The 27,657-nt window shown below is 43.5% G+C and overlaps 1 protein-coding gene across 1 annotated transcript in view; it reads left to right on the forward strand.

The window, feature by feature from the left end:
* Positions 1 to 11,599: 11,599 nt before the first annotated feature.
* Positions 11,600 to 27,657, forward strand: part of CTTNBP2 (cortactin binding protein 2) — a 172,691-nt gene continuing 156,633 nt past the window's right edge. Inside the window, exons 1-2 of the mRNA XM_060244847.1 lie at positions 11,600 to 11,806; positions 23,369 to 23,476. Of these exons, the coding sequence (XP_060100830.1) occupies positions 11,744 to 11,806; positions 23,369 to 23,476 (171 nt within the window). The 5' untranslated portion in view covers positions 11,600 to 11,743. The remainder of the gene's footprint in view (positions 11,807 to 23,368; positions 23,477 to 27,657) is intronic.

The following is a 27,657-nucleotide window of genomic DNA, read 5'->3' on the forward strand; positions in this document are numbered from 1 at the left end:
ACTACCCCATAAAAAAGTGTGCCGTGAAAACTTTGTGATTTGATGTCATCTCAGAGTCGGAAACGACTAGGGCTTGCACAGGAGACTACCTTTACCTTTTTCTTCTCTCTCTCTCTCTCTCTCTCTCTCGGCTTGGCTTCGCGAACGAAGATTTAAGAAGGGTGCAATAGTCCACGTTTGCTGCAGGCTCGCTGGTGGCTGACAAGACCAATGTGGGACAGGCAGGTCCGGCCACAGCGGCTGCAGGGAAAAGTCTGATTTAGGGTTGGTCCTGTAGCAGTGCGATTCTTCCTCAATCTCCTTTTGTCCTCAAGACCAGCTATGCGTGTGTTCTCAAAGGAAGAGACAGCCTGGTGGATGGTGTGCCTCCATGCTTTGCGATCTGAGGCTAGGTCAGACCACTGGTGATGGTTGATGTGACAGGTGCTAAGGGATTTCTTCAAGGAATCCTTGTACCTCTTCTTTGGTGCCCCTCTATTTCGATGGCCGGTGGAGAGTTCGCCATACAGAGCAATCTTGGGAAGGCGGTGGTTTTCCATCCTAGAAATATGCCCTGCCCAGCGCAGCTGCGTCTTCAACAGCAGTGCCTCGATGCTGGTAACCTCTGCCTGCTTGAGGACTTCAGTGTTGGTCACAAAGTCACTCCAGTGGATGTTGAGGATGGTGCGAAGGCAGCGCTGATGAAAGCGCTCAAGGAGTCGCAGGTGATGACGGTATAAAACCCACGATTCGGAGCCATAGATGAGGGTTGTCATCACAACCGCTTTGTAAACATTGATCTTTGTGCCTTTTTTCAGATGCTTGTTGCTCCACACTCTTTTGTGCAGTCGGCCAAATGCACGGTTTGCCTTTGCCAGCCTGTTGTCAATCTCCTTGTCGATCTTGGCATCTGAGGAGATGATGCACCCCAGGTAGCTGAACTGCTGGACTGTCTTCAGAACTGATTCACCCACAGTGATGCAGGGAGGGTGATAATCTTCCTGGGGTGCAGGCTGGTGGAGAACTTCTGTCTTCTTCAGACTAACTTCTAGGCCGAATAGCTTGGCAGCCTCTGCAAAGCAGGACGTCATATGCTGCAGAGCTGATACCGAGTGGGAGACGAGTGCAGCATCATCAGCAAACAGTAGCTCTCGGATGAGTTTTTCCATTGTCTTGGAGTGTGCCTTTAGTCGCCTCAGGTTGAACAGGCTGCCATCGGTGCGATAGCGGATGTAGACACCATCGTCCTCATCTAGATCTACTGCGGCTCTTTGAAGCATCATGCTAAAGAAGATCGTAAAGAGAGTTGGCGCGAGAACGCAGCCTTGCTTTACGGAGCCAGTACCGCGCACACTGCGCTTCACCTAAAAAATTCCTCTGCGCAGGCCTGAAGGGCATATCCACACACACAACCCACAACGCATCAAGTCCTGCAGCGATAGGCAAGGGGCGAAACGGCAGGTGGAAGGTGCCACTGGAAGCCGCAGTCCCGATCCTGCATGTTCAGGATATTGGTCGCCTGATGCTAACCCGGAGACGAAAGCATCTTTCGGCAGCACCCTGAACGACCAAGCAGCCTTATCTAGGGACAGCACTGCTTGCTCCACACGGAGAGGGGCCTAGAAAAGGTGGCCTAAACAAAGCTCGTCTCCCCCACCCCAGTTGGCTAGCCACGGTCAACGGGCATCCTTACTTGCGGTCGAAAAATAACAACAAAGAAAAGGCATGCACCTGCCTCACCTTTTTCTTCACACATGCACAAATACACCTGGCCTCGTTCCTTGTTTGGGAAAGGGTTACCTCTCCAAGCTGTGATGGGATCTTTGTTGTTCTTCAGTCACACAGTCAATTTCAACTCTGGACAAAGTCACGCCAGGCCCTCCTGTCTTCCACCATCCTCCAAAGTCTGCTCAAATTTGTGTTAGTTACATCAGTAATGCTGTCCAGCCATCAGTAATGATGTCCAGCCATCTCATCTTTTGCCATCCCCTTCTTCTTTTGCCTTCTGTCTTTCCCAGCATCAGGATCTTCTCCAGTGAGTGCTCCCTTCTCATTTGGTGGCCAAAGCATCTGAGCTTCAGCTTCAGCATCTGATCTTTCAGGGAACAGCCAGGATTGATTTCCCTTTGGACTGACTGATTTGATCTTCTTGCAGTCCAAGGGATCTTAGAGATAGCCATTTCCTAACAATGAAAGCTGCTGAGGTGAATATATGCAGCCATTAAGAAACATTACCATCCTTTTGTCATAGGCCTCTGTCTTTCCTTAGGCCTACCATTTTATGCCAAGACCACATGATAGACTCATTCACAGTGACCAGACTCCAAACTCACAACAATATTGAGATTTCTAGGTTGCAGCTGCTGTGCTTATGGCTACATTTGTAAACCCAAATGAATGCATAAGATTAGCCTCCATTAGTTCCAGAGTTGGCCAACTCAAAAACTGGCTCTTCAGTATTTTTAATTTTGACAAAGTGCTTTGAGATATTATATTTTTAATTAATTGGTTGCACATATCCATCCAGTTCTTTTAAGTTCAAAAAATAATTCCTACCAGAGCCAGATTATTGGCGCCAGAGTTCCCCTGGAAAAAAATGGCAGCTTCAGCAGCCAGCCTGTATTGACATAATCTCCCTGGTGAGCTCCCTCCCCTCCCCTCCCCTCCCCAGACTCCACCCTTCCCCACCAAAGCCAGAGTTGAAAACTGACTGCTTCATAAACATATTGTGAGGCAGCGTAAGTATATTCAATATATAGCAAGATGGCGACTCTGTGTTTCCACACCACTGATGACAAAGAGACTGTTGGTTGGTACATTCTTTCATAAAATGAGGGTATCTTGGGGGTAATTGATGGGCAGGCAGAAAATAACCATCTCTTAAAGTTTTATATTTGCTGGGATCCAATCAAAACAGCGAATTTGAGTATTCAGTATAACCATTAGTGTGATTTTTATAATTTTATGAGAAGCTTGTCTTAACATTGATGAGGATGTTCATTTTCCAGTCTTCTTTGCCACACCAGGAAAAAATTGTTCCCTTGTGTCTGTGATTTTGTGATAGAGGTAACAACTTAGTGAAATAGTTTCATTTCATTAGGAAGTAAACATCTCCCTAGTGAAGCATCGCTACACAAATGAAACTTCATTGCCAGCTCTCTAAAAAGAATTGTTTAATCTTGGGTCTGAGGGAGTTAACTCTTCAAAGTTAAAGATCTCTCTTGACAATTCAATAGATTAATTCCCCTGGAGATTTTATTTTCTTTAGTAATGGGGTTAACTTCCCAGCATTGCAGTTCTATGCAATTAAGACCCATCTGCATAGCATAGAGTTGCTGTCCACATGATAAGATAGTTATCACTCTTTGAATAGTTTAGTGTTTAGCTGTTAACAAAGTCTTCCCTTGGTAGAGGTATCTTTTTTTCCTAAAATCGCAGCCATATATATTCACAAGGACAGCAGTTCCCTCCTTTGACAGCAATGGCTTGCTAATGCCATAGTTTAAATGGGTAGTTAAGCATCCTATTTTGTGGAGAGAAATGCTGAATGAGAAACAAAACCTGTTTCCTCACAATTCAACTCCGCTTCTCCCCATGTGACCAAGCACAGTTATATTAGAGCCAACTTTATGTGATTTAACTCGACATAGTTTAAGGACTCAGCACACTTAAATCTGGCTCTACTCTCATTTACATGGTTAGGATTTTGTAAGAACATAAATGCCCTTGGATTTTCTTCCAGCACACTCATTCCCCAAAGATGGCCCCATTTTTTTTTAAATAATGTACCATTCCTCTGTCTTCTGAGATTTCCTTTGTCATCAGTGGGGCTGAAACTCTAAGTTACCATCTTGCTGTATATCGAATATACTTACACTGCCTCATGATGTGTTTATGAGGCAGTACAGTTAGGGTTGCCAAGTCCAAATTGAGAAATTCCTAAACATTTGGAGAGTGAGAAGGGTGGAGCTTGGGAAGGTGAGGAAGCTCCCCAGGAAAGTGACACCATCGAGTCTAGCCTTTGAAGCAGCCATTATTTTCTAGGTGAACTGAGCTCTGTAGGACCTGTCAATAACTCTGTTGGTAACTCTACAGGATATATATTTAAATAGATACTGTGCTGGAACAGTCCAGAGTTGTTTCCAATGAAACTTTTTTTTTAAAAGGATATGGTCTTGTTAAACCATCCAATGGCTGACAAATCGTTTTCTGTCATGGAAGTCTGACTTGCTAAATCCTGTCATTTCCATGTCCAGGCTAAAGAGTTTAATTTTGCTCTGAATCAGCTGCTTTCCTCCCAAAGGAAGCATTTCCTAACTTTTTTCTGCACAGAGATGGGCAAGTTTCATACAAAAGATACATAGGTATGAACATTCTTGTCTAGATTATATGAGTTTTATGTAATAACTGGTAAACACCTTGTCTGTGTTGTTCCTTCTCTCCAAGGCTTTGAACAACAATACAATACAATAACTTTTATTGGCATGATAAAGGCTTTGAACAGTAGAACTCTGATCACCAGTGGGAGAAGCCATTTTCCTATCTTCCCACCTTCTAAAAAAATGGCTTTGATCATTTCTGTCACAACAACAGATTAAACTGCTTCCCAGCATTTGGATGGTAATTTAAAAGATAGATAGTTGGAGGTGGATTTAACTGAAGTCCTGCTGGTATGTCTAGTCTTTTAATGCCCTTCACATTTTAAAAAACTGTGCTTTCCTGCCTATGTGAAATGATATAAAAATATTCTGAAGTCTACCTAGTGAGCAAAGAGGCTAATGTCCATTCAGGATGATGATAAGTAATGGATGATCAGAAACTGCATGATGCCAGTGACTGACAAGAAAAACGTAATTGTCACTGCTTTCTGAATTGTGTGATAATGACATGAGTAGTAGGGATGAGTTCTTTCCCAATTAGATTTCATCCCTTCTTTAATTGGGGTGTTTTGGTTTTGTTTTGTTTTGGCAAAAATCTTCCAACAATTTTTTATAACAAAACCTAAGGATTAGAGAGTGCACAGTCTTCTCAGTTTCCTTACTGTCTATGTTAGCTGTAAAATTGTTAAAGGAGAACACAGTGAACCCAGAGAAGATGACAGTGGTTTGTAAGGCTGATATGGTAGAGGGGATTGTGCTACCTACCATGAATGAAGCCTTATCTCTTTGGTGGACTCTTTTAAAAGCTGTTGGATGTGGCTCTCTTATTAAAAAGGCAAATTAATATGGTGACCCAACATTTTTCCCCCACCACCACCTTCATCTACCTCAGAATCCATTTTCCATTCTGGACTCAGCTACAATAAGCTCAAAGTTGGAAGCTGTATACAAGGCTCCCGCTGCAAACCACCTAGAAACTTGGGCCCTTTCTACACCTGCCTTCTGCTGTAGTTTCCAAGCATCTTTCAAATTCACCTTCTGCATCAACTCCCACTTTCAGTTCTCTTTAGTCCTGTAGCGTCTTCCCGTTTCTACATCTGTTTTGGTGGACCAAGCACTCACACTGGTTTCAGCATCTTTTCACCCTGCAGTTTCCAAAACTCCTTTTGGCACAGACCTTTTGCCAGCTCTGTGTTTGATCTGAATCTCTTGTTAGAAATAGAATGTCTCTAGCGGATCTTCGAGGCTCACCCATATCCCTCCGCTGCAATGTCCTCTCTCTCTTTAGGTTGACATCACCTCCCCATTCTGTTTTTTTCCCCCACCTTCTCAAAAGACACAAGAGGCTATGTTCTCCTGGACAAACTTTTAAAAAACCAGGGAGAGCATAAGAAGGAATCTGTAAAAACAAAGGACGAGGGGATTCCCTGCTCCCAAATGTGTCAGTCTTGCATGTGAAGACCTGGATTTTCCTTTCCTCTCCCTTTCTTTTTGCAGAATCACAGAGGGAGCTGAAAGATGCTTGCCTTTCTCTTCATCATGAAGCCAGCTAGCTCTCAGTGAGATAAGCACTGTACTCATTATACAAGGACTGTCAGTTCATGCCCTGTGGTGGGCAGGTACAGCTTGGGTGGGTAGGTTTTATCAAAGTGAGTGTGCGTTTTCTTAGGGCATCAGAGTGAATTCCTGCTTTCAGTTTCTCTTAAAGGTACACTGTCCTATTTTCTGTTCTCATGTCCTATCAGAGGAAAATGCCATCAACATTCAACCAGGATCCTCTTCAGCACTCCCCTTCCTCATTAACAGTTTTGTTGATGGGTTTTTTAAATGGGAGGGGGTTTCTTCTGGCTTCTCTTTCTTCTTCCTTGTGGTCTCAGCAGTGGCAGTGAGAACTTTTCCATTTCCAACTAGACTAGCCAGCTGCAGATTCCACCCCCACATAGGGTGGAAATACAGAAAGCATAATCCACAGAGAGTGATGTTCTAGGCATGAAGTACTGAGGAAATTCAACAGATGCAGAATGAATGCAAATGATCTACATCAAAGGCATGATGACTCGAGTGCAGGGAAAATATGGAGTAAAAACAGAAAGGGCCTACGCCAAAGGATAAATGGACACAAATCTGACATGGAGCAGAAAGGGCCTACGCCAAAGGATAAATGGACACAAATCTGACATTAGGAATCACAGAACTGAAAAATCTGTGGGAGAACACTTTAACCTTCCAAGGCAATGGGTGACCTCAAAGTAGCTGTTTTACTGCAAAGGAACTTAAAGAACAGAATGGAGAGAGAGATTGCTGAATTACAAATTATTATGAAACTTGGAACAAACACCTCCCCAGGACTGAACAGGGATATTGGTTTTTTATCTCTTTACAGATTCTAAACCCACTCTCAGTGAGTATAGCTATACATCCACAGTATTCCAATGTGTTTCTCTTTTAGAATTGTGTATCAGTATAATTATTTGTATTGACATACTCAAAATAAGGATATTGGCTGTATATCTCATTACATATGCTTTACCCATTTTCACTATATTTTATTGTATTCCTTTTTCCTATGGCAAACTAGAATGATGTTTACATGTTAAAAAGTAAATTAGGTGGACAAGAACATCACTATACAATGTATTTCTCTTTTAACTGTACTGACACACTCAAACAGGGACTTTGGTTGCTTATCCCATTACATATATTGAACCCATCTCCCATTGTCATTGACAGACAACCTCACATTTTGACATACTACTGTTTTGTTGCTTTCGCATGCTCATGCTACTCAGATCAAAGGTTTGTTCAATTTGTTAATTTTACTGCATACTGCTGTTTTGTTGCTTTCGCATGCTCATGCTGCTCAGATAAAAGGTTTGATCAATTTGTTAATTTTACTGTTCTGTCATTGTACCATTTTACATTCTAAACCACTGCCTACCAGATAATTTTACTTCACTGTCATTGGTTCTTAAATCTGTACCATGTTGCATTCTGGGCCACTGCCTACCAGCTATGTATGGCTCTGCTCAGCTGTGTATGGCTTTGCTCGCTGTGCTGGATTCCTTGTCTGATGAAGTGTGCTTAAGAGCACACGAAAGCTTATGTTCTAAATAAAAATTGGTTGGTCTTAAAGGTGCCACGACTCCTGCTTTGTTCAACTGCTTCAGACGAACACGGCTGCCCGCTTGGGTTACTATCTAATAGTAACCAGTTGATCTAAACAAACTAATATGCTATACAAATGCAATTTACAGTGAATAATTGTCATGTAGCAAGTAAAGTGGTGTAGGGCCACATATCTGAAGAATCATCTCTCCCTTTGTGAACCGGTGTGGAAGTTCTAGGCATCCTTCCCAGCAGTTTCTCTTTTCCATCCCTTTGTGTAAAGAATGATCACAACTCAGTCTCAAGCTTTTAGCACAAGAACTCCTATGTTAGATAACTGCCTCTCTGAGAGTATTGGGAAGGCTCTTTTCAGAAAGACATAGGTGTTTCTGAAGGTTTATAGGGGTGCTGAGTAGTATTTTGTTAATGATTCTGTTTTGTCATGACTCTTTGTCCTTTAGATATATTCTTGTTCCATTTGCTGTTGGACACTTTTGGTCCCTTTCTCTTGGGAGAAAAGCAGCTTATAAATAGTATCTAGAGTGTTATATAAGATGCCCCGTGACGCAAAGTAGTAAAGCTGCAGTACTGCAGTCCTAAGCTCTGCTCATGACCTGAGTTCGATCTCGGCGGAAGCTGGGTTCAGGTAGCCAGCTCGAGGTTGACTCAGCCTTCCATCCTTCTGAGATCAGTAAAATGAGTACCCAGCTTGCTGGGGGGAAAGTGTTGATGACTGGGGAAGGAAATGGCAAACCACCCCGTAAAAAGTCTCCTGTAAAAATGTTGTGAAAGCAATGTCACCCCAGAGTTGGAAAACTGGTGCTTGTGCAGTGGACTACCTTTACCTTTAGAGTGTTATATAATGACACATCCTGTTGCTGAAGAGCATAACATTTTAGGGTGGTGAGGCTGCTCCGGAAGCATCCTTTCAACGTACAGTGCAAACATATTTATTCCCCCTCACCACTGAGCTCTAAAATAAATATTTCTGCAAATTTCAAGCAAAATCCAGCTGCACTTGGTACTATTTGGCTCTCATTGAAAGGGGGAAAAATTAGAGCAATTTTGTGCTTTTAAACAAGTTTTCTTTTAAAATTAATAATGGCATCATGAACTTTCAGGTGGTGATTTCGAAAATAAAAGGTAGATGGTGCATCTGAAGAAGGATGTGGCAGCTTTTGTCCAGTGAAGCATTTCCTTGGGCAAAAGGATTTTTGTCCACAGAGCAGAGCTTTCTCACTCTCTTCTCCTGCGGAAGCTCAAAGTGCTGCACAAATGTTGCACCCTGAGAACAGGGAGCTTCAGGAGCAGCAGATCAGGGATAGGGAATTGGGGGATGCGGATGCCAGAATACCCTGTGGAAGGGAAGACTTTTGGATCCAAGCCAGGAAGAGGAATGATGGCTGAGTCTCATTTCAGTTACAAAGCAGGAAGATGGAAGAAAGGCCCTCACCACTGTCAACAATGCCTCTCTGCATAGGACACACAGGTTAGGCCCTGCATAAAAGAGTAAGCAGATACAAATGTGACATTTAAAAAATTGTCATATTCAGAAACCATAGGGAGAATATTTCAGTCGTCTGTTTTGAACTTGAGAGTCACCATTCTTTAATCCTTGAAGACAGACTCCAATATGAAACAGCTGAATTGGGATTTATTGAAACATTTTACACAAGTCCCCTCCCTCGAAGGGGACTTTGAATTTTCATCTCTGGACCTTTAACAAAGCTCATGGCTCCCCCTTCTAGTACAAGTATTAAGCAGATTAGCATATCTAGTCAGTGGCCTCTGTGTTGCTTCCTGAGATGGGAATTTTATATAATTACATTTCTCGCTGTACTTCCTGCATTTCATGGCTTCTTGACTCCAGTTTGTTTAATTTTCAGACTTGTTACATAAAGTGACTGCATAAGGAAGATCTACTCATTGTATCAGAAGAAGTGGGCTCTAGTCCAGCAGTAAAAAGTCTTTTAAATGCCACAAAACTCCTGTTTATTATTTAACACTGCTTTAACACTCATTCTGAGTGGCATATTCATTTTAATTCTATCTTCATTAGGGTGCAGGTAGTCACATCCCATAGATACCCAAAAGAGATGGCTGTGCCTGCATCATTACTCTGGATCACATGGAATGAGGATGATCTGGGATTCTCTGTATAGCTACTTGTTTGGTGTGATTACCACTGACTGTCTTTCTCTGATGAGGGGAGCTTTGCCTCTCAAAAACTCATACCCTGAAAATCTTGTTGGTCGCTAAAGTGCGCCTTGACTGAAATCTGTTCTGATATAGACCGATGTGGCTGACCCCCTGGAACTGTCTTTCTCTGGCCCCCTGAATGTGGGTATGGGTAATAATAATAATAAATTTTATTTATATCCCGCCCTCCCCACCTAGGCAGGCTCAGGGCGGCTAACAACATATTCAAATAAAAAGTTATACAGTAATTTTAAAACAGCATTAAAAAGTTATACAGTAAGATGGAAACTTTGGTAGTGCTACATCATTGCGTGGCTGATGCATGATGCATTTGCATTACCCCTTCAGTACGCTTGTTCCACTCAGTAAATTCTGACCTAGGCATCTCCTGTATGGACTTCACACTCAAGCTATTGGATTTAGCCAACTTTATTTGAATTAATTTGCAAAGTGGTTAAAGAATTCTGCTTTGATCCAGCAATTCAGGATCAGAAAGGCTTGCAAAGATCCAAGAGCTGAGCATTCAAGACATTTGCATTTGAGAGGTCCAGTCCAGAACAGAGTATGATTGTTCAGAAAGCTCCAGAAAATGTGAAACTGTCCTGAACAATTAACAAGTTGCGGATTTACATTTCAACATGGCAGAGAGAGATCAGACCTCAAATTAGAGCCGCAGCATAGTGTAATGGCGATAGGCTCTGGGAGACCCAAGTTCAAATCCCTACTCTGCCACTGCTAGGGAAGTTTGCTGGGTGTCCTTGGGTCAGTCTCTGTCTCTTTCAGCCTAGCCCACCTAACAGGGTTTTTGTGCACCTCATCCAGAGAGAGAATGATGATGTAAAGTGGTTTTGCTCCTCATCGGGGAGAAAAGCAGGGTATAAATTTCAAACTGAGAGCCAGTTTGGTGTAGTGGTTAAGTGTGCCGACTCTTATCTGGGAGAACCAGGTTTGATTCCCCACTTGCACCTGCTGGCATGGCCTTGGGTCAGCCATAGCTCTGACAGGGGTTGTCCTTGAAAGGGCAGCTGCTGTGAGAGTTCTCTCAGCCCCACCCACCTCACAGGCTGTCTGTTGTGGGGGAGGAAGATAAAGGAGATTGTGAGCCGCTCTGAGACTCTTCGGAGTGGAGGGCGGGATATAAATCCAATATCTTCTTCTTTTTCTTCTAACAATCTAGTCTTGTCCTCCAGAGCGGTAGAGAACAAGCCTTTGCCCTCTTCCGTATGGCTGCCCCCTAAGTATTTGAACATCACAAGCTAAATATACCTAGATTCCTCAGCCTTTCATTGTGAGCCGCTCTGAGACTCTTGAGTGGAGGGCGGAATATAAATCCAATGTCTTCTTCTACTACTAAATACATCTTAACTGAAATTCTGATTTTTACTGGTGACACTGAAGTTTTCTTCCTTCCCTTCTGAAGAATCCTTTTGACAAGGCTGAGCGTCAGCACACGTGGCCTTTAATAGACAAGGTGAAACATAACAGCAGGAGTAATTCCCTGCCCTCGCTCATGCCAACCCCGCCCCCCCTTCCTTCCTTCCGGAACGCTGGGGTTGTGCTTTGGCAAGGAAGAAGAGACGCCGGGTCTGCAGATGTGGTCCCTGGTGTGATGTGAGGTTATGGTCGACTGCTAGCTGCTGCCCTACAGCGTGGAGTCCTGATGGCCAACAGAGCGCAGAAAGATGTCAGGCGAATGTCCGCAGGGACGAAGCCAAGGGACGCAGCGTCTGGAAAGGGAAGACGAGATGAAAACGAAGGCAGGGCGAAGACCCAAGCCGGGCGCTAGCACCGCGGCTCGCAACGCAGTCCCGTCGGCTCGCCCGGCAGCCCCTGTCGAGCTCCAGCAGCCCAGGCGCGCGGCTTTTTGGGCCAACGGCTCCACCTCCCGGCCTGCGTCGCCGCCGCCGCGCTCGGCTGCGGCGCCCCACTCGGGGAGGGAAGGCGGCGGAAGCGAGAGGCCGAGCTCCGGGCCGGCGACGAAGGGGTTACGCTGCTGCGGGGGCTGCCGCTCGGTTCGGCTGGGCTCGCCTCCCCTGCGCGCTGCTGCACTCGGAGCCCGGGCTTGCTGTGCCAGTGGGAAGATGGCGACGGACGGAGCGAGTGGGGAGCCCGGCTCCAGCGGCCGGGGGGACCCGACGGCAGCGGTAGGCGAAGGGCGCGGGGCTGGGGCGCGGGAGAGCGCTGCCCGGGGGCCGGCACGAGGGAGAAGGAGGCGGCGGCGGCGGCAGTGGCTCCGGCTCTCGGGGCTGGAGAGGGCCCGGCGGGGGCAGCAGCGGTGGAGGCTGGAGCGCACGCAGCTTAGAGCGCTTTCCTGGCCGGACCGCGGCGGGCAGGGAGACGGGAGGGAGGGCAGGAAGCCTGTCTGGCTGCTGGTTGGGAGGCGTGGGTGGCCTTGGCACCGCGCTCTCTCTCCCGCCTGCCCCTCGATGGCTACAGGAGCGGGGTCAGGTTCGTGGGAAGAGGTGGGAGAGGATTTCTGCGGGCTTTCCCCCCCAGGAGGCGGGTCCCTATTGTTTCCCTGCGCGCGTGCGCGCGCGGGAAGGCGAGCTGCTTCCCCCTGTGTGGGACGAGGGCAGAAAGGTCTCCGGTCTGCCTTGTCCGCCGGCGGCGAGCGGACTCGGTGGTGTGCCGACGGGAGCTGTCAGCGGCAGATCGCCCGAAAGACCTTCCCGAACTCGACCCCTGGAATTAACTCCCCCCCCCACCCCGCACCCTCCATACGCACTGCCTCTCCCTCGGCCCACCGAGGCTCTGCATGACAAGTGTGCGCTTTTGCAAGGAGAAGCCTTATAAGGGAGTGGGGGTGGCGCAGTTCCATTCCCGATTTCCTGGAAGCAAGTGAGATTTCAGTTCGAGAAACGGAGAATCTCACACACAGAAAGAAGGGGGGGGGGGGTTAGTAAAGGATCTCCAGCGCTATTTGGATAGGCATCAGGATAACATAAGCCTCCCTTAATTTTCTCCTCCTTTTTGATTTTGTTCCTCTGCTTCAGAGTGGTGGAGCAGGGAAAAAAAACACAACTATCTTGCTTTAGATCTTTGCTGGAGGCTTTCTCTCACACTACTGTTTAAATTCCAAGCAGTAAAGATGATTTCAGGGTTTGCCACCTCTTCAGACATGCTGTTGGACAGCCGGTGCCAAGGCAGCGCTCTCTTGCTCTCTCTGATTGTGCTTCTAGGTTTTCTAATTCGTGGGTCGATTTCTAGTTCAGTTGCTCTCTGATTTAATCTAGTGAGCACGCCTCACATTGCAAACAAAGCAGCATGGAAAAATCTATGTTTTTATTATTCCATTCAATTCTGTAAATCAAATGTCACTTTTTGTATGATCAGTGTATGTGGATTGCCTATAAAATCTAGCTATCATTCTTACTAGTCGCTTTGAATGAGAATGAGGCACGGGTCCTTGCTGTGGGCCCATATCAAGTGTTCTTTGCAGTCATTATTTGGTAGTTTCCAAAAATTTCTTTTCCCTCCCACTTTAAAAAAATAGTGATGTAATCTGGTCAGCATGGTGTTAAAATATCAAAAGGCAATCTGTTTTAAAGGAAACTTTGTGGAACTGATCCAAATTGTTATGTGCAGAAATGTTTTTATTATTCTATAAAATGTAAGTGGGGGAATAGTATTGCAAGCTGCTTTTCTCCTCAGTGGAGATCCAAAGCAATTTGCAACATTACTTTTCTTTCTTCTGTTTTATCCTCGCAACAACCTTGTCAGGTCAGTTAGGCAGAATGTAAGACTGGCCCAAGGTCACCAGCAAACTGGCATAACACTGTAAGAATTTGAACACGGCTCTCCCAGATCCTAGCATGACAATCTAACCACTGACTGTCTGCAGTTTAGGACACCTCCAGACATTACAATTGTTAGCCCAGTGTTATATCTGAGTTTGCTGCAGTGGACAAGTAGGTCATACATGTGTATATGCATTTTTAAACACTTGTACACATTTATCTGGGAAATCAGATTGGAATTGGATTCCTACACATTTTAAAATAGGATATTTACTATATTTTTATCCCGCCCATTCTCCCAGGTTGTGCATTCTGTCCATTATTTTCTCATCATCTTTCACAACAACCTTGTGAGGTAGGCTAGATTGAGAGAGTGTGTGACTGGCTAAGGGTCACCCAGCAAACTTTATAGCAGTGTAGGGATTTAAATGTGGGTCTCCCAGATGCTAGTGTCGGTGTTCTAAATACTACACCACTGTGGATCTTGAATGGGTGATTAATGATTTCTGGAGCTCCCCTAAATTGGTAGAAAGTGCCAACTCTGTAGGGTTTTCTGGTTTAAGAGTGGTTTTTGTAATCCCTAAGATTTTTGATGTCATATATTCTAATTGAAACCTGTTTGAGGCAGTAGCCATCTGTTAAATAGATCCTTAAACAAAGAAAAGAAAGAAAGAAAGAAAGAAAGAAAGAAAGAAAGAAAGAAAGAAAGAAAGAAAGAAAGATGCACAACCAAATCAGTTTTTATTCTTAAAGATATGGAAGCATGCAGTAATTGGAGAGTGAAGTGAACTGAATTTGGGTGTGTGCAGCCATTGATATTATAATATGTAAGCAGATAGGTTTATTTTAAAACACCATGTGCAGGAGATCTGCATGGAGCTGGTTTTAAGCTCAGTATTTTTAAAAAATCAGGTCACTTATTTAGGTTTCTGTACAGGGAACTAGAAAGCTATTTATAGGCAACTGTTCTGTTAAAAAAAAAAAAAGTACCGCTTTAAAGGTTGACAAGAACAGTGCAGTTTGACCAGCACTTTAAATGCACATTGAATGTATTAATGCATGAAAGGGAATGAAAGAATTTTATTTTCTCTAGACTGCTAGGGTATTTTATGTAAAGAAACATAGAGAACACTTCCTACTGAAGCCTGTGGCAACGTTCCCACTGTTTTAATAGGGCAAGTATTATAGCCGTTTAGAAGTAAGCAAGTGAGACTTACATCTGAGTATAAATAGGAATGGACTGCATGATCCCTGCCCCCAAATTCAAAAGAAAAGCTGGTGTCATTGCTAGTAGATAGATTTTGGATTTTTGCCCAGATTCCAGATTAATTTATAATTTAGAAGCTCTGTAAGATTTCCAGTAGAGTGTTTTGAATTGAACCAAAGTCTTCTGGCTTAGTTTTCCCAGTTGTGAAATTATAGATAGTCCAATAAACAATTTAAAGGGAATGGCAACGGTTGAGGAGTCGAGTTCTCCTGTTACGTAACTTTCAACCCAGGGATTCCATTTTAAGCTAGACTGCCTTGTGGTATTCTGCGCTAGCTGCTGCCTCCGGGACAGAGTGGTGCAGAAGCCATCAGTTTCAGCAAATTTGCTGGTAAGGTTTCTTATGGAAAATGTACAGGGTCATATGAAAAAAAAATTAATCTTGTCTTTTAATGTCAGCAAGAAGTTTATTACTGAGGGGGGGGGGGAGAATGAAGCCAAAATTCTTCCCATTTGGTATGGGGGGGTGGGGAGGAGCAAGCCTTAGTATCTGCTTGGTTGCCATGGTGACAGTGACAAAGGAAAACTTGAAGGCAGTTGGCATGATTCACCCCCTCACACCTGCATGGAGCTGAAATCCACACATCAGTGAGATCTATAGAGGAGTGTAACTCAGTAGCAAGTCATATGTGTTGCGTATGGAAGAGTGCAGGTTCAAATCCTGATATCTCAGGTTAAATAAGAGCTGAGAAGAGAATCCTCCTTAAAATCTTGGAGAGCAGTCAAAACAAAAGTCAGAGAACTGAGCCATCTCTTCTGTGTAGAGTTCTGGAGTAAGAAAAGGCCTTATAGGCCACCCCTGCATTTCTGGAAATCTGAACTAAATCATTTCTGCCAAATGGCTGTCCAGCCTCTGCTTAAGGACTTCCAGTAGGAGAGCACCAAGATAATGGGGTCCATTGTTGACCTGTTCTTACTGTTAGGAAGTTTTTTTTTGTAATGTTCAACCAAAATTGACCATTCTGCAACTGAAGCACATTGGATCCAGTTGCAAAGCTGCGAGGCCCAGGTGGGACTTGGAGTTCTTCCAGAATGACAACTAATCTCCAGACTATAAAGAGCAGTTCCTCTGGAGGAAATGCCAGCTTCAGAGGGTGGGCACTATGGCATCACATCCCCACTAAGCTCCATTTTCTTCCTAAATTCTGCTCTTCCCAGTCCCCACCCTCAGATCTCCAGCAATTTTGCAAACCAGAGCTGGCAACTGGAGAGCCAGTTTGGTGTAGTGGTTAAGTGTGCGGACTCTTATCTGGGAGAACCGGGTTTGATTTCCCCACTCTTCCACTTGCACCTGCTAGCATGGCCTTGGGTCAGCCATAGCTCTGGCAGAGGTTGTCCTTGAAGGGGCAGCTGCTGTGAGAGCCCTCTCCAGCCCCACCCACCTGTTGTGGGGGAGGAAGGTAAAGGAGATTGTGAGCTGCTCTGAGACTCTTCGGAGTGGAGGGCGGGATATAGATCCAATATCTTCTTCTTCTAACAATCTAGTCTTGTCCTCCAGAGCAGTAGAGAACAAGCCTTTGCCCTCTTCCATATGGCTGCCCCCTAAGTATTTGAACATCACAAGCTAAATATACCTAGATTCCTCAGCCTTTCATCCTAGGGCTTGTTTTCTGAACTCTGGTCTATCTTCAGTTTCTTCCTCTGAAGAAGAAAAGAATGTGTGCCTAGACGTGGCACTATTATTTTGAATACCCATTGAATACCCATAAATCTAAATTAATAGCAATTTAGAGGTAGATCTAGATTCATGCTATGAAAAAGGCCTTCATTTTGATGCTACCTCAGAAAGCATTCTGTTTAAAAGCCCAGCACCACAGTGCTTTCCTGTGGCCATCAGGTGTCTGAATCACCTCTAAACTGGCCTTAAAGAACTTGTGATTCACACCACGGAGGCTGTTCAATGCATGGCCACTTATTTTGGACTGCTTTTCTGTGATATATCTAATATAAAGTACAATGCAGAATAGTAGTTAGCATGTTTGAACTAGGATTACAGAGTTTCAGATAGGAAGGTGACCTTGGGATAGTAATTCTCTTTTAGCCTACCTGTGTTACAGGACACTTGTGAGGGTCAAATAGAAGACATATATGATGCATGTATATATAAATACATAGTAAAGATTCATGGATCCTAATTTCAACAAGCCTCAATATTTAGAAGGTACCTTTTAGATCTTTAGAAAGTCTTTATGGCTGAGAGCCGTTATAACTGAGGTTTTCAAACTGTGTACCTTCAGAGAATGTTACTTTAACAGTTCATCTGCTAAGGAATTTGTGCTTGTCTGTCTGTCATAGAATCTTCCTAATGGCTTTTTAACTATTTGAACATTTTCTCTTCCTAGCCCTCTAATTTTATTTTCTCTAGGCTAAACATATCAAATGTAAAATTTATCTTTAGACTTAATCCTTGAATCCTTTCCAGTTTACTGATATCTGTCTTAAACTGTGGTCCCCCGAAGTGGACACAGTGCTGCCAATGCAGTGAGACCCACTAGGAATGTGGAAAGTATAGGTTCATGCTGCCCTAAAACAGAAATCAGTTTTTTTCAGAGCTACATCTGGGGATAGCCAACTGTATATACCAGAAGTGTGTGCTACCTGTGCTGTCCCTGGTTTATGCTGTCACTGTTTTGTCTGAATTGGGCATTTAGATGGTTTTTTCACATCAGATATGTATTGAAGCTGAAAATACACACAGTGCCCTATTCAAACAAAATGGTGACTATGTGTATTGGGAGCATCTCATATAGTGCATTCCCCCATTGATGGGTTCACAGTACGCAAGGTGATAATGCCTGTAAATGGCTACAACTGGAGCACCTCATGTGGCATTTCATTTTAAGGAAACAATGTGGAATGCCTGAACAAATGTAACAAGTCCTCCCTTAGCAGTTGGGTTTTCCAGATCATTTTGTTGACCTGACATTGCTAAATGTACAGGAGATTTTTGTAATGGTTTTAGTAATCCATATACCTAGCTAATCATGATTGCTTTCACAGAGAGCTATTTTAGATGCTCAAAGGAAGGGAGGAAAATGGCTAATGCTGTTTTTTAAACTTCTTGATTTCCTTCACTGTGGAGAACATGTTCATATTTCTGACAGCAGTGACAGCATGTATACCTTCTTTCTTTGAACGTGCAGGAAAAAGTAGTCCAAGGGTTGCCATCCTCCAGGTGGAGCCTGGAGATCTCCCGCTTTTACAACTGATCTCCAGCTGGCCGAGATCAGCTCCCAGGGAGAAAATGGCTGCTTGAAAGGGTGAATTCTGTGACATTGTACCATGCTGAGACCCCTCTCCTCCCCAAATCCTGCCCTCTCCCAGATGCACCCCCAAAGTCTCCAGGTATTCTCCAATACAGATCTGGTAACCCTATAATTTATGCTTCTTCTTATCCCTTTCCCTTCAAACCCATGAAGTATCACTTGGTTAAGGTGATGTATTCAGGTTTTGGAGACAATGTACAATATGATTTCAAGTATTTCCTTATGACCAGGGTCAGTATTTGGATGTGATTATTTGGATTAGAACAACTATCTTGAAATCTGGGTATCAGTCTGTTATGTTTTTATACCACCCTTCCTACAAGGAGGTCAGGGTGGCATATGGCTAGGGTTGCCAGGTCCAATTCAAGAAATATCTGGGGACTTTGGGGGGTGGAGCCAGGATCAAGGGTGTGACAATCATAACTGAACTCCAAAGGGAGTTCTGGCCATCACATTTAAAGGGACCATACACCTTTTAAATGTCCTCCATTGGAAATAATGAAGGATAGGGGCACCTTCTTTTGGGGCTCATAGAATTGGATCCCCAGGTCCAATCCTTTTGAAACTTGGAGAGTGTTTTGAGGAGAGGTATTGGATGCAATGCTGAAAATTTGGTGACTCTACCTCACAAAACAGCCTCCCCAGAGCCCCAGATATCTGCTCAATTCTCCATTACACCCTATAGCAGTGGCCCCCAATCTTTTTGGCACCAGGGACCGTTTCATGGAAGACAATTTTTCCATGGACCAGTGGGGAGGCAGCACTGGCGTTTTTCCCACCTCAAACTACCCCCCACCCATGCCACATCCATTCCTTCCAATAGGGGTCTTTAATGGGGGGGGAGACTGGGACTGTTTCTGCCTCCACTTCCCATTTAAAGGCCCCTGCCAATCAGCTGATTGGTGGAGGTCTATAAATGAGGGGTAGGCTAAGGACCTGGGCAGACGAAAGAGGCCAGGCCACCTCTTTAGTCCGGGGCTGCTCTGCCTTGCTCTGAGGCCTGGTTGCTACTAGGCCATGGACCAGTACTGAGCCACAGCCCAGTAGTTGGGGACCCCTGCCCTATAGGAATCAGCCTTCATAGGGAATAATGGAGTACCCAGCAGACATTTCCCTCTATCCCCCCAGCTTTCTGATGACCCTGAAGCGGGGGTTGGGCCTCCAAACCGGGGGATCCCCTGTCCTGTCCCCACCTGGGGATTGGCAACCCTACATACATTACAAGCCTGTGAGATAGGTGTGGGAAAAATTTTCCCTTCTATAGTTCATAAGCACTCTCCCAAGCCTCAATTCCCAAACAATTTACTTACAAACAATATGGCGTTCCCATAATCAGTACATGAGACCCAATAGTACTTTCATAAACAACTGATAAACTCTATTATACTGCAGATCTTCTCACAGAGCAGCGGATCTGTACTATTGATAGGAAAGCAAGAACAGTTAGCAAACAAATCCACATTACACTTCCAGATAGCTCCAATACATAATTCTCAGGATAAATTCTTATACAGGTAAAATGCAATTAATGCAATTTAAAAAACTTCCCAGTTTCAGTAATTTGCAATTTCAGTAGCTGGACTTACTCTATATCTTAATTAATATACTTCTTATATAACCATATACCTGCTATCTCTAAATTTTCTGGAAATTCTAAAAATGCTCAATATCTGTTAAAGATCTTTAACCCAGGTTTGTGGCTGACTGGCCCAGAGACACCATTTTCGTTCTCTTACTCAAGCCGCACATTAGTGCGAGAATTCTAAACCTTATATAGTTTTCTAGCCTAAGAATCTAAATTATTAATCCCTAATAAAATCTTTTCCCATAGTCTGCTACCGGCGGGAGACACACAGATAGTGCTGGCTCGTGCCCACTGTCCCTCTTATCTATATTTCCATCAACTCCATCTCAGCAAAATTCTGTCCTGAAATTAACTTTCATTCTACTTTCTTCCTACTGACCCACTTTTCTGTTTCAGCAGCTAAAATCTAGGAGCTCCTAAGCATTAGTGTAACTTCTAAATGTCCTAAGCAATATAAAGACATAAATTGTGAAATAAGTGACCCAATTTTAATTTTTCCCACAACAGTAGGTAAAGCTGAGAGCTGAAGTGCTATAACAGAGGACTAAAGTAAGGTCTTTAAGACCCGAGTTCAAACCTCCACTCGTTCATGGCAGCTCTCTGAGTGAGCCCAAGTCAGTTACTCCCCCCACCTCTTGAGCATTTTATGGGAACAAAATGGAAGGGGTGAGATTGAGATTTGTGTAGGCCATCCTAGAGGAAAGTGGATTGGTAAATGATATCTAGATAGGTAAATATGTTACTGGCCCAAGATCACCCAGTGAACGTAATGGCAGAGCAGGGGCTGACTTTGACACCATAATTACTGCCTGCCTGCCTTAGTGCAGTTTACTTTTTTTTTCATTTCAACAAAGGAGATGATGCCTCTGTGCAGTTTGGCTTTAAATTATACAGAGCTCTAAAATCTGATAGATGCCAAAAAAAAGCAGAATGAGAAACTGCATTTTTAAAGTTATTTTATTGTCTTCTCTCGCACAACATATCAAACAGCCTCTTTAAAATTTAAATAAAATTTCCCATGTTTGAGTTCTGCATGCCAAATGTCACCCTAGAGCAACATCTTCCTATGCTCCAGTCATAAAATCTGCAATAATTGAATGGCTACGCTCAGCTCAGTGCTGAACTGGAAGCACTTCAGCTCACTCAGTTATTGTTCATGAGTTTGGGGGGAATTACTAATAAGCAGTATGTTGGCAAATGTTGAAAGAGATATTTTTGTTCCACTGGGCATAATATTTTGTTCTCCAGGTATTAGAGAGATTGCTGGCACTGAATTTCATCAGGATAGCTTGCTAAGTCTGTCAAAACAAAAAGACAGAGTCCAGTGATGCTTCTGGAGTAAAAGTGTCTTCAGTCAAACACTCTTTTAAAAGATTGTGTCTGTCTGTGACCTATTGTGCTTTCTCAGACTCATATGAACACGTCTGCCACCCTCCTCTTCCTTCTTGTATTATAACTTGTTAACTGACTGTTCTTGAGAGGAAAATGGAGGTCGATGATTACTGAGGCCTCTTGCTACCAGATAGGAGCTGTTGGTTTGAGCACCTGTAAAACTGTCTTCTAGTATGAGTGAGCATTTTTCTTTTCCATTTTGATTTCAAGGTAAAGAAGCATAATGGCCACAGAAGTACATACTCAGAACTTTGGTGAAACAATATTTAATGAAGTATATGTTACACAGAGGCAAGCAATGGCAAACCACCCCTGTTCTTCTCTTGCCTTGAAAACCCTATGGGTTACCACAAGTTGGCCATGACCGAATGGCCTTTTCCACCAGCACATATTGAGACTTGTCATCACAAATCTTATTCTTTCAGAACTCTGGAGAGCAACAAGCAAAGTCTTGGTTCTTGTCAAAAAATGCAGTGATTTCTGTCAGCAGAGCTCTACTGTCACAAAAGAACATAAGAGAAGCCATGTTGGATCAGGCCAGTGGCAGAGCAGCCCCGGACTAAAGAGGTGGCCTGGCCTCTTTCGTCTGCCCAGGTCCTTAGCCTACCCCTCATTCATCCAACAACACTCTGAAACGCAATGGCCAAAGAAACAGGTGTCATCAGGAGGTCCACGAGTTGGGCCAGGACACTAGAAGCCCTCCCACTGTTGCCCCCCACAAGCACCAAGAATACAGAGCACCAGTGCTCCAGACAAAGAGTTCCATTTATACCTTGTGGCTAATAGCCACTGATGGACTTCTGCTCCATATATTTATCCAATCCCTTCTTGAAGCTGTCTACGCATGTAGCTATCGCCACCTCATGTGGCAGTGAATTCCATGTGTTAATCATTCTTTGAGTAAAGAAGTACTTCCTTTTATCCGTTCTAACCCGACTGCTGAGAAATTTCATGGAGAACCCACAAGTTCTTGAATTGTGAGAAAGGGAGAAAAGTACTTCTTTCTCTATCTTTCCCATCCCATGCATAATCTTGTAAACCTCTATCATGTCACCTCTCAGTCGTCGTTTCTCCAAGCTAAAAAGCCCCAAGCACTTTAACCTTTCTTCATAGGGAAAGTGTTCCAACTCTTTAATCATTCTAGTTGCCCTTTTCCCAATGCTATAATGTCTTTTTTGAGGTGTGGTGGCCAGAATTGTACACAGTATTCCAAATCAGGCTGCACCATCAATTTATACAGGGGCATTATGATACGGGCTGATTTGTTTTCAATTCCCTTCCTAATAATCCCCAGCATAGCGTTGGACTTTTTTTTTATTGCGGTCACACTGTCTTGACTTTTTCAGTGAGTTATCTACAATGACTCAAAGATCTCTCTCTTTGGCAGTCACCACCAGTTTGGACACCTCTCCCCTCTGCTAGTGCTGAGGGTTCCCCAGTAACAGCTTGAAAGGAGAATTAGAAGTCTGCAATGGGAGGAGGAAAATCAATGAGCCCCTGCCTCATTCTTTCTCACTTAGGTCTAAGGGACACCCTCTAATGCAGGAGTGTCAAACATGCGACCTGGGGGCCGAATCAGGCCCCTGGAGGGTTCCTATCAGGCCCCAAGGAACTGACTGTCATCTGCTTCCTTCTCCCTCTCTCTTGCTTCCTTCTGCATCACAGCTTGCTTTGCCAGGCTTGCTCAATTGCGCAGGAGCTGCGAGCAAAGCCTCTATTTTCTCTATTGACTGAGGCTCCTCCCTTGGGGAGGAAGGGGGGATGGGATAGCTTTCTTTGCCATGCTCTCTCAATTGCACAGCAGAGCTACTGAGCCAAGCCTCTCTTCCTTCTGTTGGCTGAAGCTCCTCCCCCTCCTGACCAGGAAGAAAGGGGAAGAAAGGAAAGAGCCAGAGCTTCCTTTGCCCAGTTCCCTGGTTCCCATGGGAGAAATACAAAGAAAGCACCTTTAAGACCAACAAGTGCTAATGTTTTAAGGATGTTTAAAGGATTTAAAAAAAAAAATCTTTGTGTTTGTCTGTTTCCTATATAAAGTTTGTATCTCTGCTTCCTAATCATAAATAGGTACATGCATGGCCCAGCCCAACCCAACATTGCTTGGCTCAACAAAGTCTCATTTATGTCAGATTTGGTCCTCTTAACAATAAGTTCAACACCCCTGCTCTAATGGGCTTACCAGAATAAAAGGCATTTGGGCTGCTGCTGGCAAATTGGCATTCATTTGTGGACTGTTGTGTCTACAAGACTGTTGGCATTGACAGAAGAGTTGAGCAAGTAGATTTGGAATGCCTGAAACCTCAGCTTCCTATTTGTGTTGGTGCACTCAAGAGAAGCCTTTTTTCATAAAACAAAATAAGAACACCAATTAATCTTATTGATAGCTGCTGTTGGGTTAGGCTAGGTGTAAAAACCATCGTTTTATATTTTTGCATTAGTCAGTTTGCTTTCCTTTTTTTCAGAAAAGAGAGTTTGATGTGGACAGTCTTAGCAAACCAGAATTGAGGATGCTTCTGAGTATTCTTGAAGGGGAGCTGGAAGCCCGTGATCTTGTGATTGAAGCTTTAAAGGTATGTGGGGTTTTTTTTAAGTTTATTTGGTTTCATTTACCAAGCTTACAATCTAACATATGACTGGCAGGATGTGCTTAAATACCTTCATTTTGCATTGATTTTTTAAAATTGTGCCACCTTAAAGGGATCTCAGATGGGAAGCTGAACAAACTACAGCTTGCACTAATTTCCCAATACAGTTTTTTTTTTAAATTAAATGTTTATTATGTCATTGTCATATTTTTCTTGCAATTATCAAAAATAATCTGTCTTTTATGTCATATGATTTGTGCTTCCTTTGTACTCTCTTTTCCATCCCAGTCCTAAAGCATAACACAGGGCAAAACAAAAAAGAAAAGAAAAGGAGAACAAAGGAATGGAGAGAGAGAAAATTGTGTGAGAGAGAAGGATTAGAGAGAAAACAGGATGTCCTGGTGCAATTAATGCGATGTTTGTTGTAAAAATAATTTGAAAGCAAATGTTAAAATCAGTTGGAGGGTTTATTCATGACTAGCAAAATGCCCATCATTATGGCAGCTATTAAAGGTTGCACAGCTAGACCTAAGTCCAGTAACATCTTTAAAAGGTAAAGGTAGTCCCTTGTGCAGGCACCAGTTGTTTCCGACTCTGGGGTGACATCGCATCACGACAACATCTTAGAGACCAACAAAATTTGGGGGGGTATGACTGTTGAGTGCCTGTTGGGAGGACAATGAAGAAGATCATCATGGCCATGATAGAGACTGCTGTATACACAGAGTGCTCTCCAGATATGCAGAAAAATTTTACTTTCTAAATTTTAAACAAAAGGCCCAGCTTACCAAAGAGATGGCCTCTTAGGCTCTCTTTGGCTTCTGATAGATGCAGAATGTTGAAAGTGACTGGTGTTCAATTCAAAGAAACTGGCCTCCTTGAGACCATACAATATATTGTCCCAGAGGGGTAGATTTGGACGGGGGGAATTTTTGCAATTTCTCTGCAGTTCATAGGCCCCTAACTTGTTTAGATAAATTCTTTTACATAATACAGTTCTACCAATATCTGAAATGGTTACAGTGAAATCATAACTATATCCCTAACAGTCATGGTCAGGCAAGCAAATCAGTACAACGAGTGAAGCCACAGGTATGATTTGGGTACGCCCCCCCCTCCCCCAGTAACAATGTTGTCACAAAACACCATACTGGAAATCTGTCAATATTTTAGGCTAATGTAGACTCCAAAATGCTGTATGGCAACATGGTGAGAACTGTAACCTGGAGCATGTGAGGAGGAGAAACAGCTCTGACTTGTCTCTCTGGCCTTCTTCATCTTGTGCTGCTTCTGACCTTATTCCCCCCTCCTGTATCTTCCCCTGCTTTACTGTGCCTGTGGGGATGAAGAGGGAAGCAGGTGGGAGAGGAGGCTGGGAGGAAGTCAAAGCAAGCTGGTAGGCAGAGGGAGGTGTACAGGCAGGGACGGGGAAGAATAGCCATAGTGGATGAAAGAAATCACAGTAAATTCAGTAAATAAAAGAAAGCACAATGAAACATTTCCCAATAAACAACCTCAGACCCTGACTTCCCTCCCCACCCCCCCCCAAAAAATTCCCACTACCAATGGAAAGGGTTTGTGCCAAGCCCAAAGTTACAATTATGGATCATTTTTCTTGGGTTGGTTGGATCTCACCAGCTTTTCTGCTGGTGGAAAAGGAAGGGTGAGGTCCCTTTTGTCCATCAAAAAAGCTGTGCTAGGGCTGATTGGACTTGCATGGATGGAAGCTATGTGGGATGGAGGCTGTAGTAGTATGGGAATTAGAGGAGATTGTGAGTGGAATCCAAGGCATTGTTTTTGTGTTATTGGTTAGATCCAACCAGTATTTACATTGATGAGGAAAGAAGTAGGGTTCCCCTATAACCTCTCAAAGAGGCTATGTCTAAATCACGGGACCTGTATGGACAAAGGCCATGCTGGGACAAGGGCTGCCATAAAGAGAAATAATGACAAGATTGAGTGGAAAAGGCTGTCTGGATCCTAGCTTCTGTTTTTTTCTTTAAAAACCGCAAACTGTTGACAGCCTTAAATCCATACAAAGCAGGGTAAATAAAATAAATCAAATGCACCCTATCCTTGGATTTTTTTTTAAACACATGATAAGTTTATTTTAAAAATTCCATGTTATACAGAACTTTGTTGGATGAAGTAGTATCAAGTAGATTAATTCCATATATAACAAAATTCTACTATGCATAAAGTATTATGGTATATATAACATTGTAGAACATCTTATTTAGCATTTAAGATAATGTCCAGTTCGCCAATCAATCAATAGATAAATAAATAAATAAATATCTTATTAAGGATAAATTAACTGATAATTGGGTTAGAATTTTTTATTCTTAAACTAATTATAATGCCTTGCTCCTTCCCAAGCCAAAAAAAAGGGAATATTTAAATAAAAGGAGAAAGAGGGGATAGCATAAGTTAAAAAGAATTATAACGAGAGAAATTGAAGGTAAGTTGTATTAATAGGTAAGGTGTTTTTAGTTTCAGTATATTCCAGAAACAGAAGCCATTTTTCTTCAAAAGATGTGACCTTGGGTAAATGTCAGACAAGGAAAGTTGTGCTGTGATTGTCTCCATTATTAAAATGACCAAGATTTTTGTAAACCGGAGTTCAAGTGATGGTAAGGTGTTGGATTTTTAAAAAAGATGTAAAAAAGGTAAAGGTAAGCACCAGCCATTTTCAGCTCTGGGGTGACATTGCATCACAATGTTTTCATGGCAGACTTTTTAATGGGGTGGTTTGCCATTGCCTTCCCCAGTCATCTACACTTTCCTCCCAGTAAGCTGGGTACTCATTTTACCATCCTCGGAAGGATGGAAGGCTGAGTCAACCTGGAGCCAGCTACTTGAACCCATCTTCCGCTGGGATTGAATTCAGGTCGTGAGCAGAGAGTTCGGACTGCGGTACTGCAGCTTTAACACTCTGCACCACGGGGCTCTTAAAATAAAAGTTGTGCAAGGTGGAAAATATGCAGGTGTAATGGAGTGCAGCCAGTGAAAATATAACAGCAGTACATAACTGCAACAGGATAATATCTTGTGTTGCAGCTTCATAGCCTCCTTGAACAATCTTAAACTGAAGTTCTCTTATGAAGGAATCAGTGCAGCTGAATGACCTTATAATGAAATGCTGCTGTTTTTGAGAATATCAATAAGATGTTAAAGGAAGTGTGTAAACTTTATGTGCCATTTTCTACTGGGAGGCGATTGGAACTTTATCCTCGAATCTCTTTCTGATGTGAAGTGTATCTTTTTCATTACTGGTTTGGAAGATTGTGCCAGACTGAGGAGATTCTTAAGGATGCTGCCCCTATCCACATAGACAGTTTTTGGACCTAGGGGAGAAAGTGTGTCATCCAAAGGGTGGATTAGCCCACGCTGCTACCCCTGACAGCTTTATTAAACATTTCTGTCTTTGATTCAACTGGGGAAACTAGCACAAAGGCAGAATTTGTGAGAGGTAGGTAGCAAGATCAGGCTATCTATGTTTATGGATATTTCACCCTGCTTATATTGGAGTTTAGAACCAGGCCAGGTATGAAAAAAATAATCTAAATATACACTCAGATATTGGAATAAAAAGGTAGCAGAATAAAAAGGTAGCAGTGGATGTGATGGGGGAAGGGGAGGATGGGTGGTACATTACTGGATGGTGAGTGGACAAGCCTGAAGGATGGAAGGAGGTAGGTATGTGAACATGACCAATATTTTCATGCACAAGATCTGATGTGGATCAAAGGTGTTGCTTTCTTTCTAGACACCTGAAGCACACTTGGGCTTTGGCGTGGATAGCTTTTTATAGCATTTTCTGGGATGTAAGTGTGAATTACTGAACAAAGAGGAGGGAAGCTTCTCATCTTTGATAATTGATTCCCAAGATTTTCCAGAATGGGTGGGAAGTGTTTTACCAGAATGTTTCCCCAGGTGTATATATGAGCCCCTGTATGAGCCCCAGTGATCTTTACAGTCAGCTAATCAACATCTTCTGGTGATCCCTGACCACAGAGATGTCCAGCTCACCTCACCTAGGACCCGGGCCTTTTCAGCCCTGGCCCCTGCCTAGTGGAATGAGCTCCCCTTGGAGATCAGGGCTCTGCAGGATCTGCTGTAGTTCTGTAGGCCTGCAAAGCAGAGCTCTTCCACAAGGCTTTTAG

This window comes from Heteronotia binoei, chromosome 8, assembly GCF_032191835.1.
Source record: "Heteronotia binoei isolate CCM8104 ecotype False Entrance Well chromosome 8, APGP_CSIRO_Hbin_v1, whole genome shotgun sequence".
Lineage (NCBI taxonomy): Eukaryota > Metazoa > Chordata > Lepidosauria > Squamata > Gekkonidae > Heteronotia > Heteronotia binoei.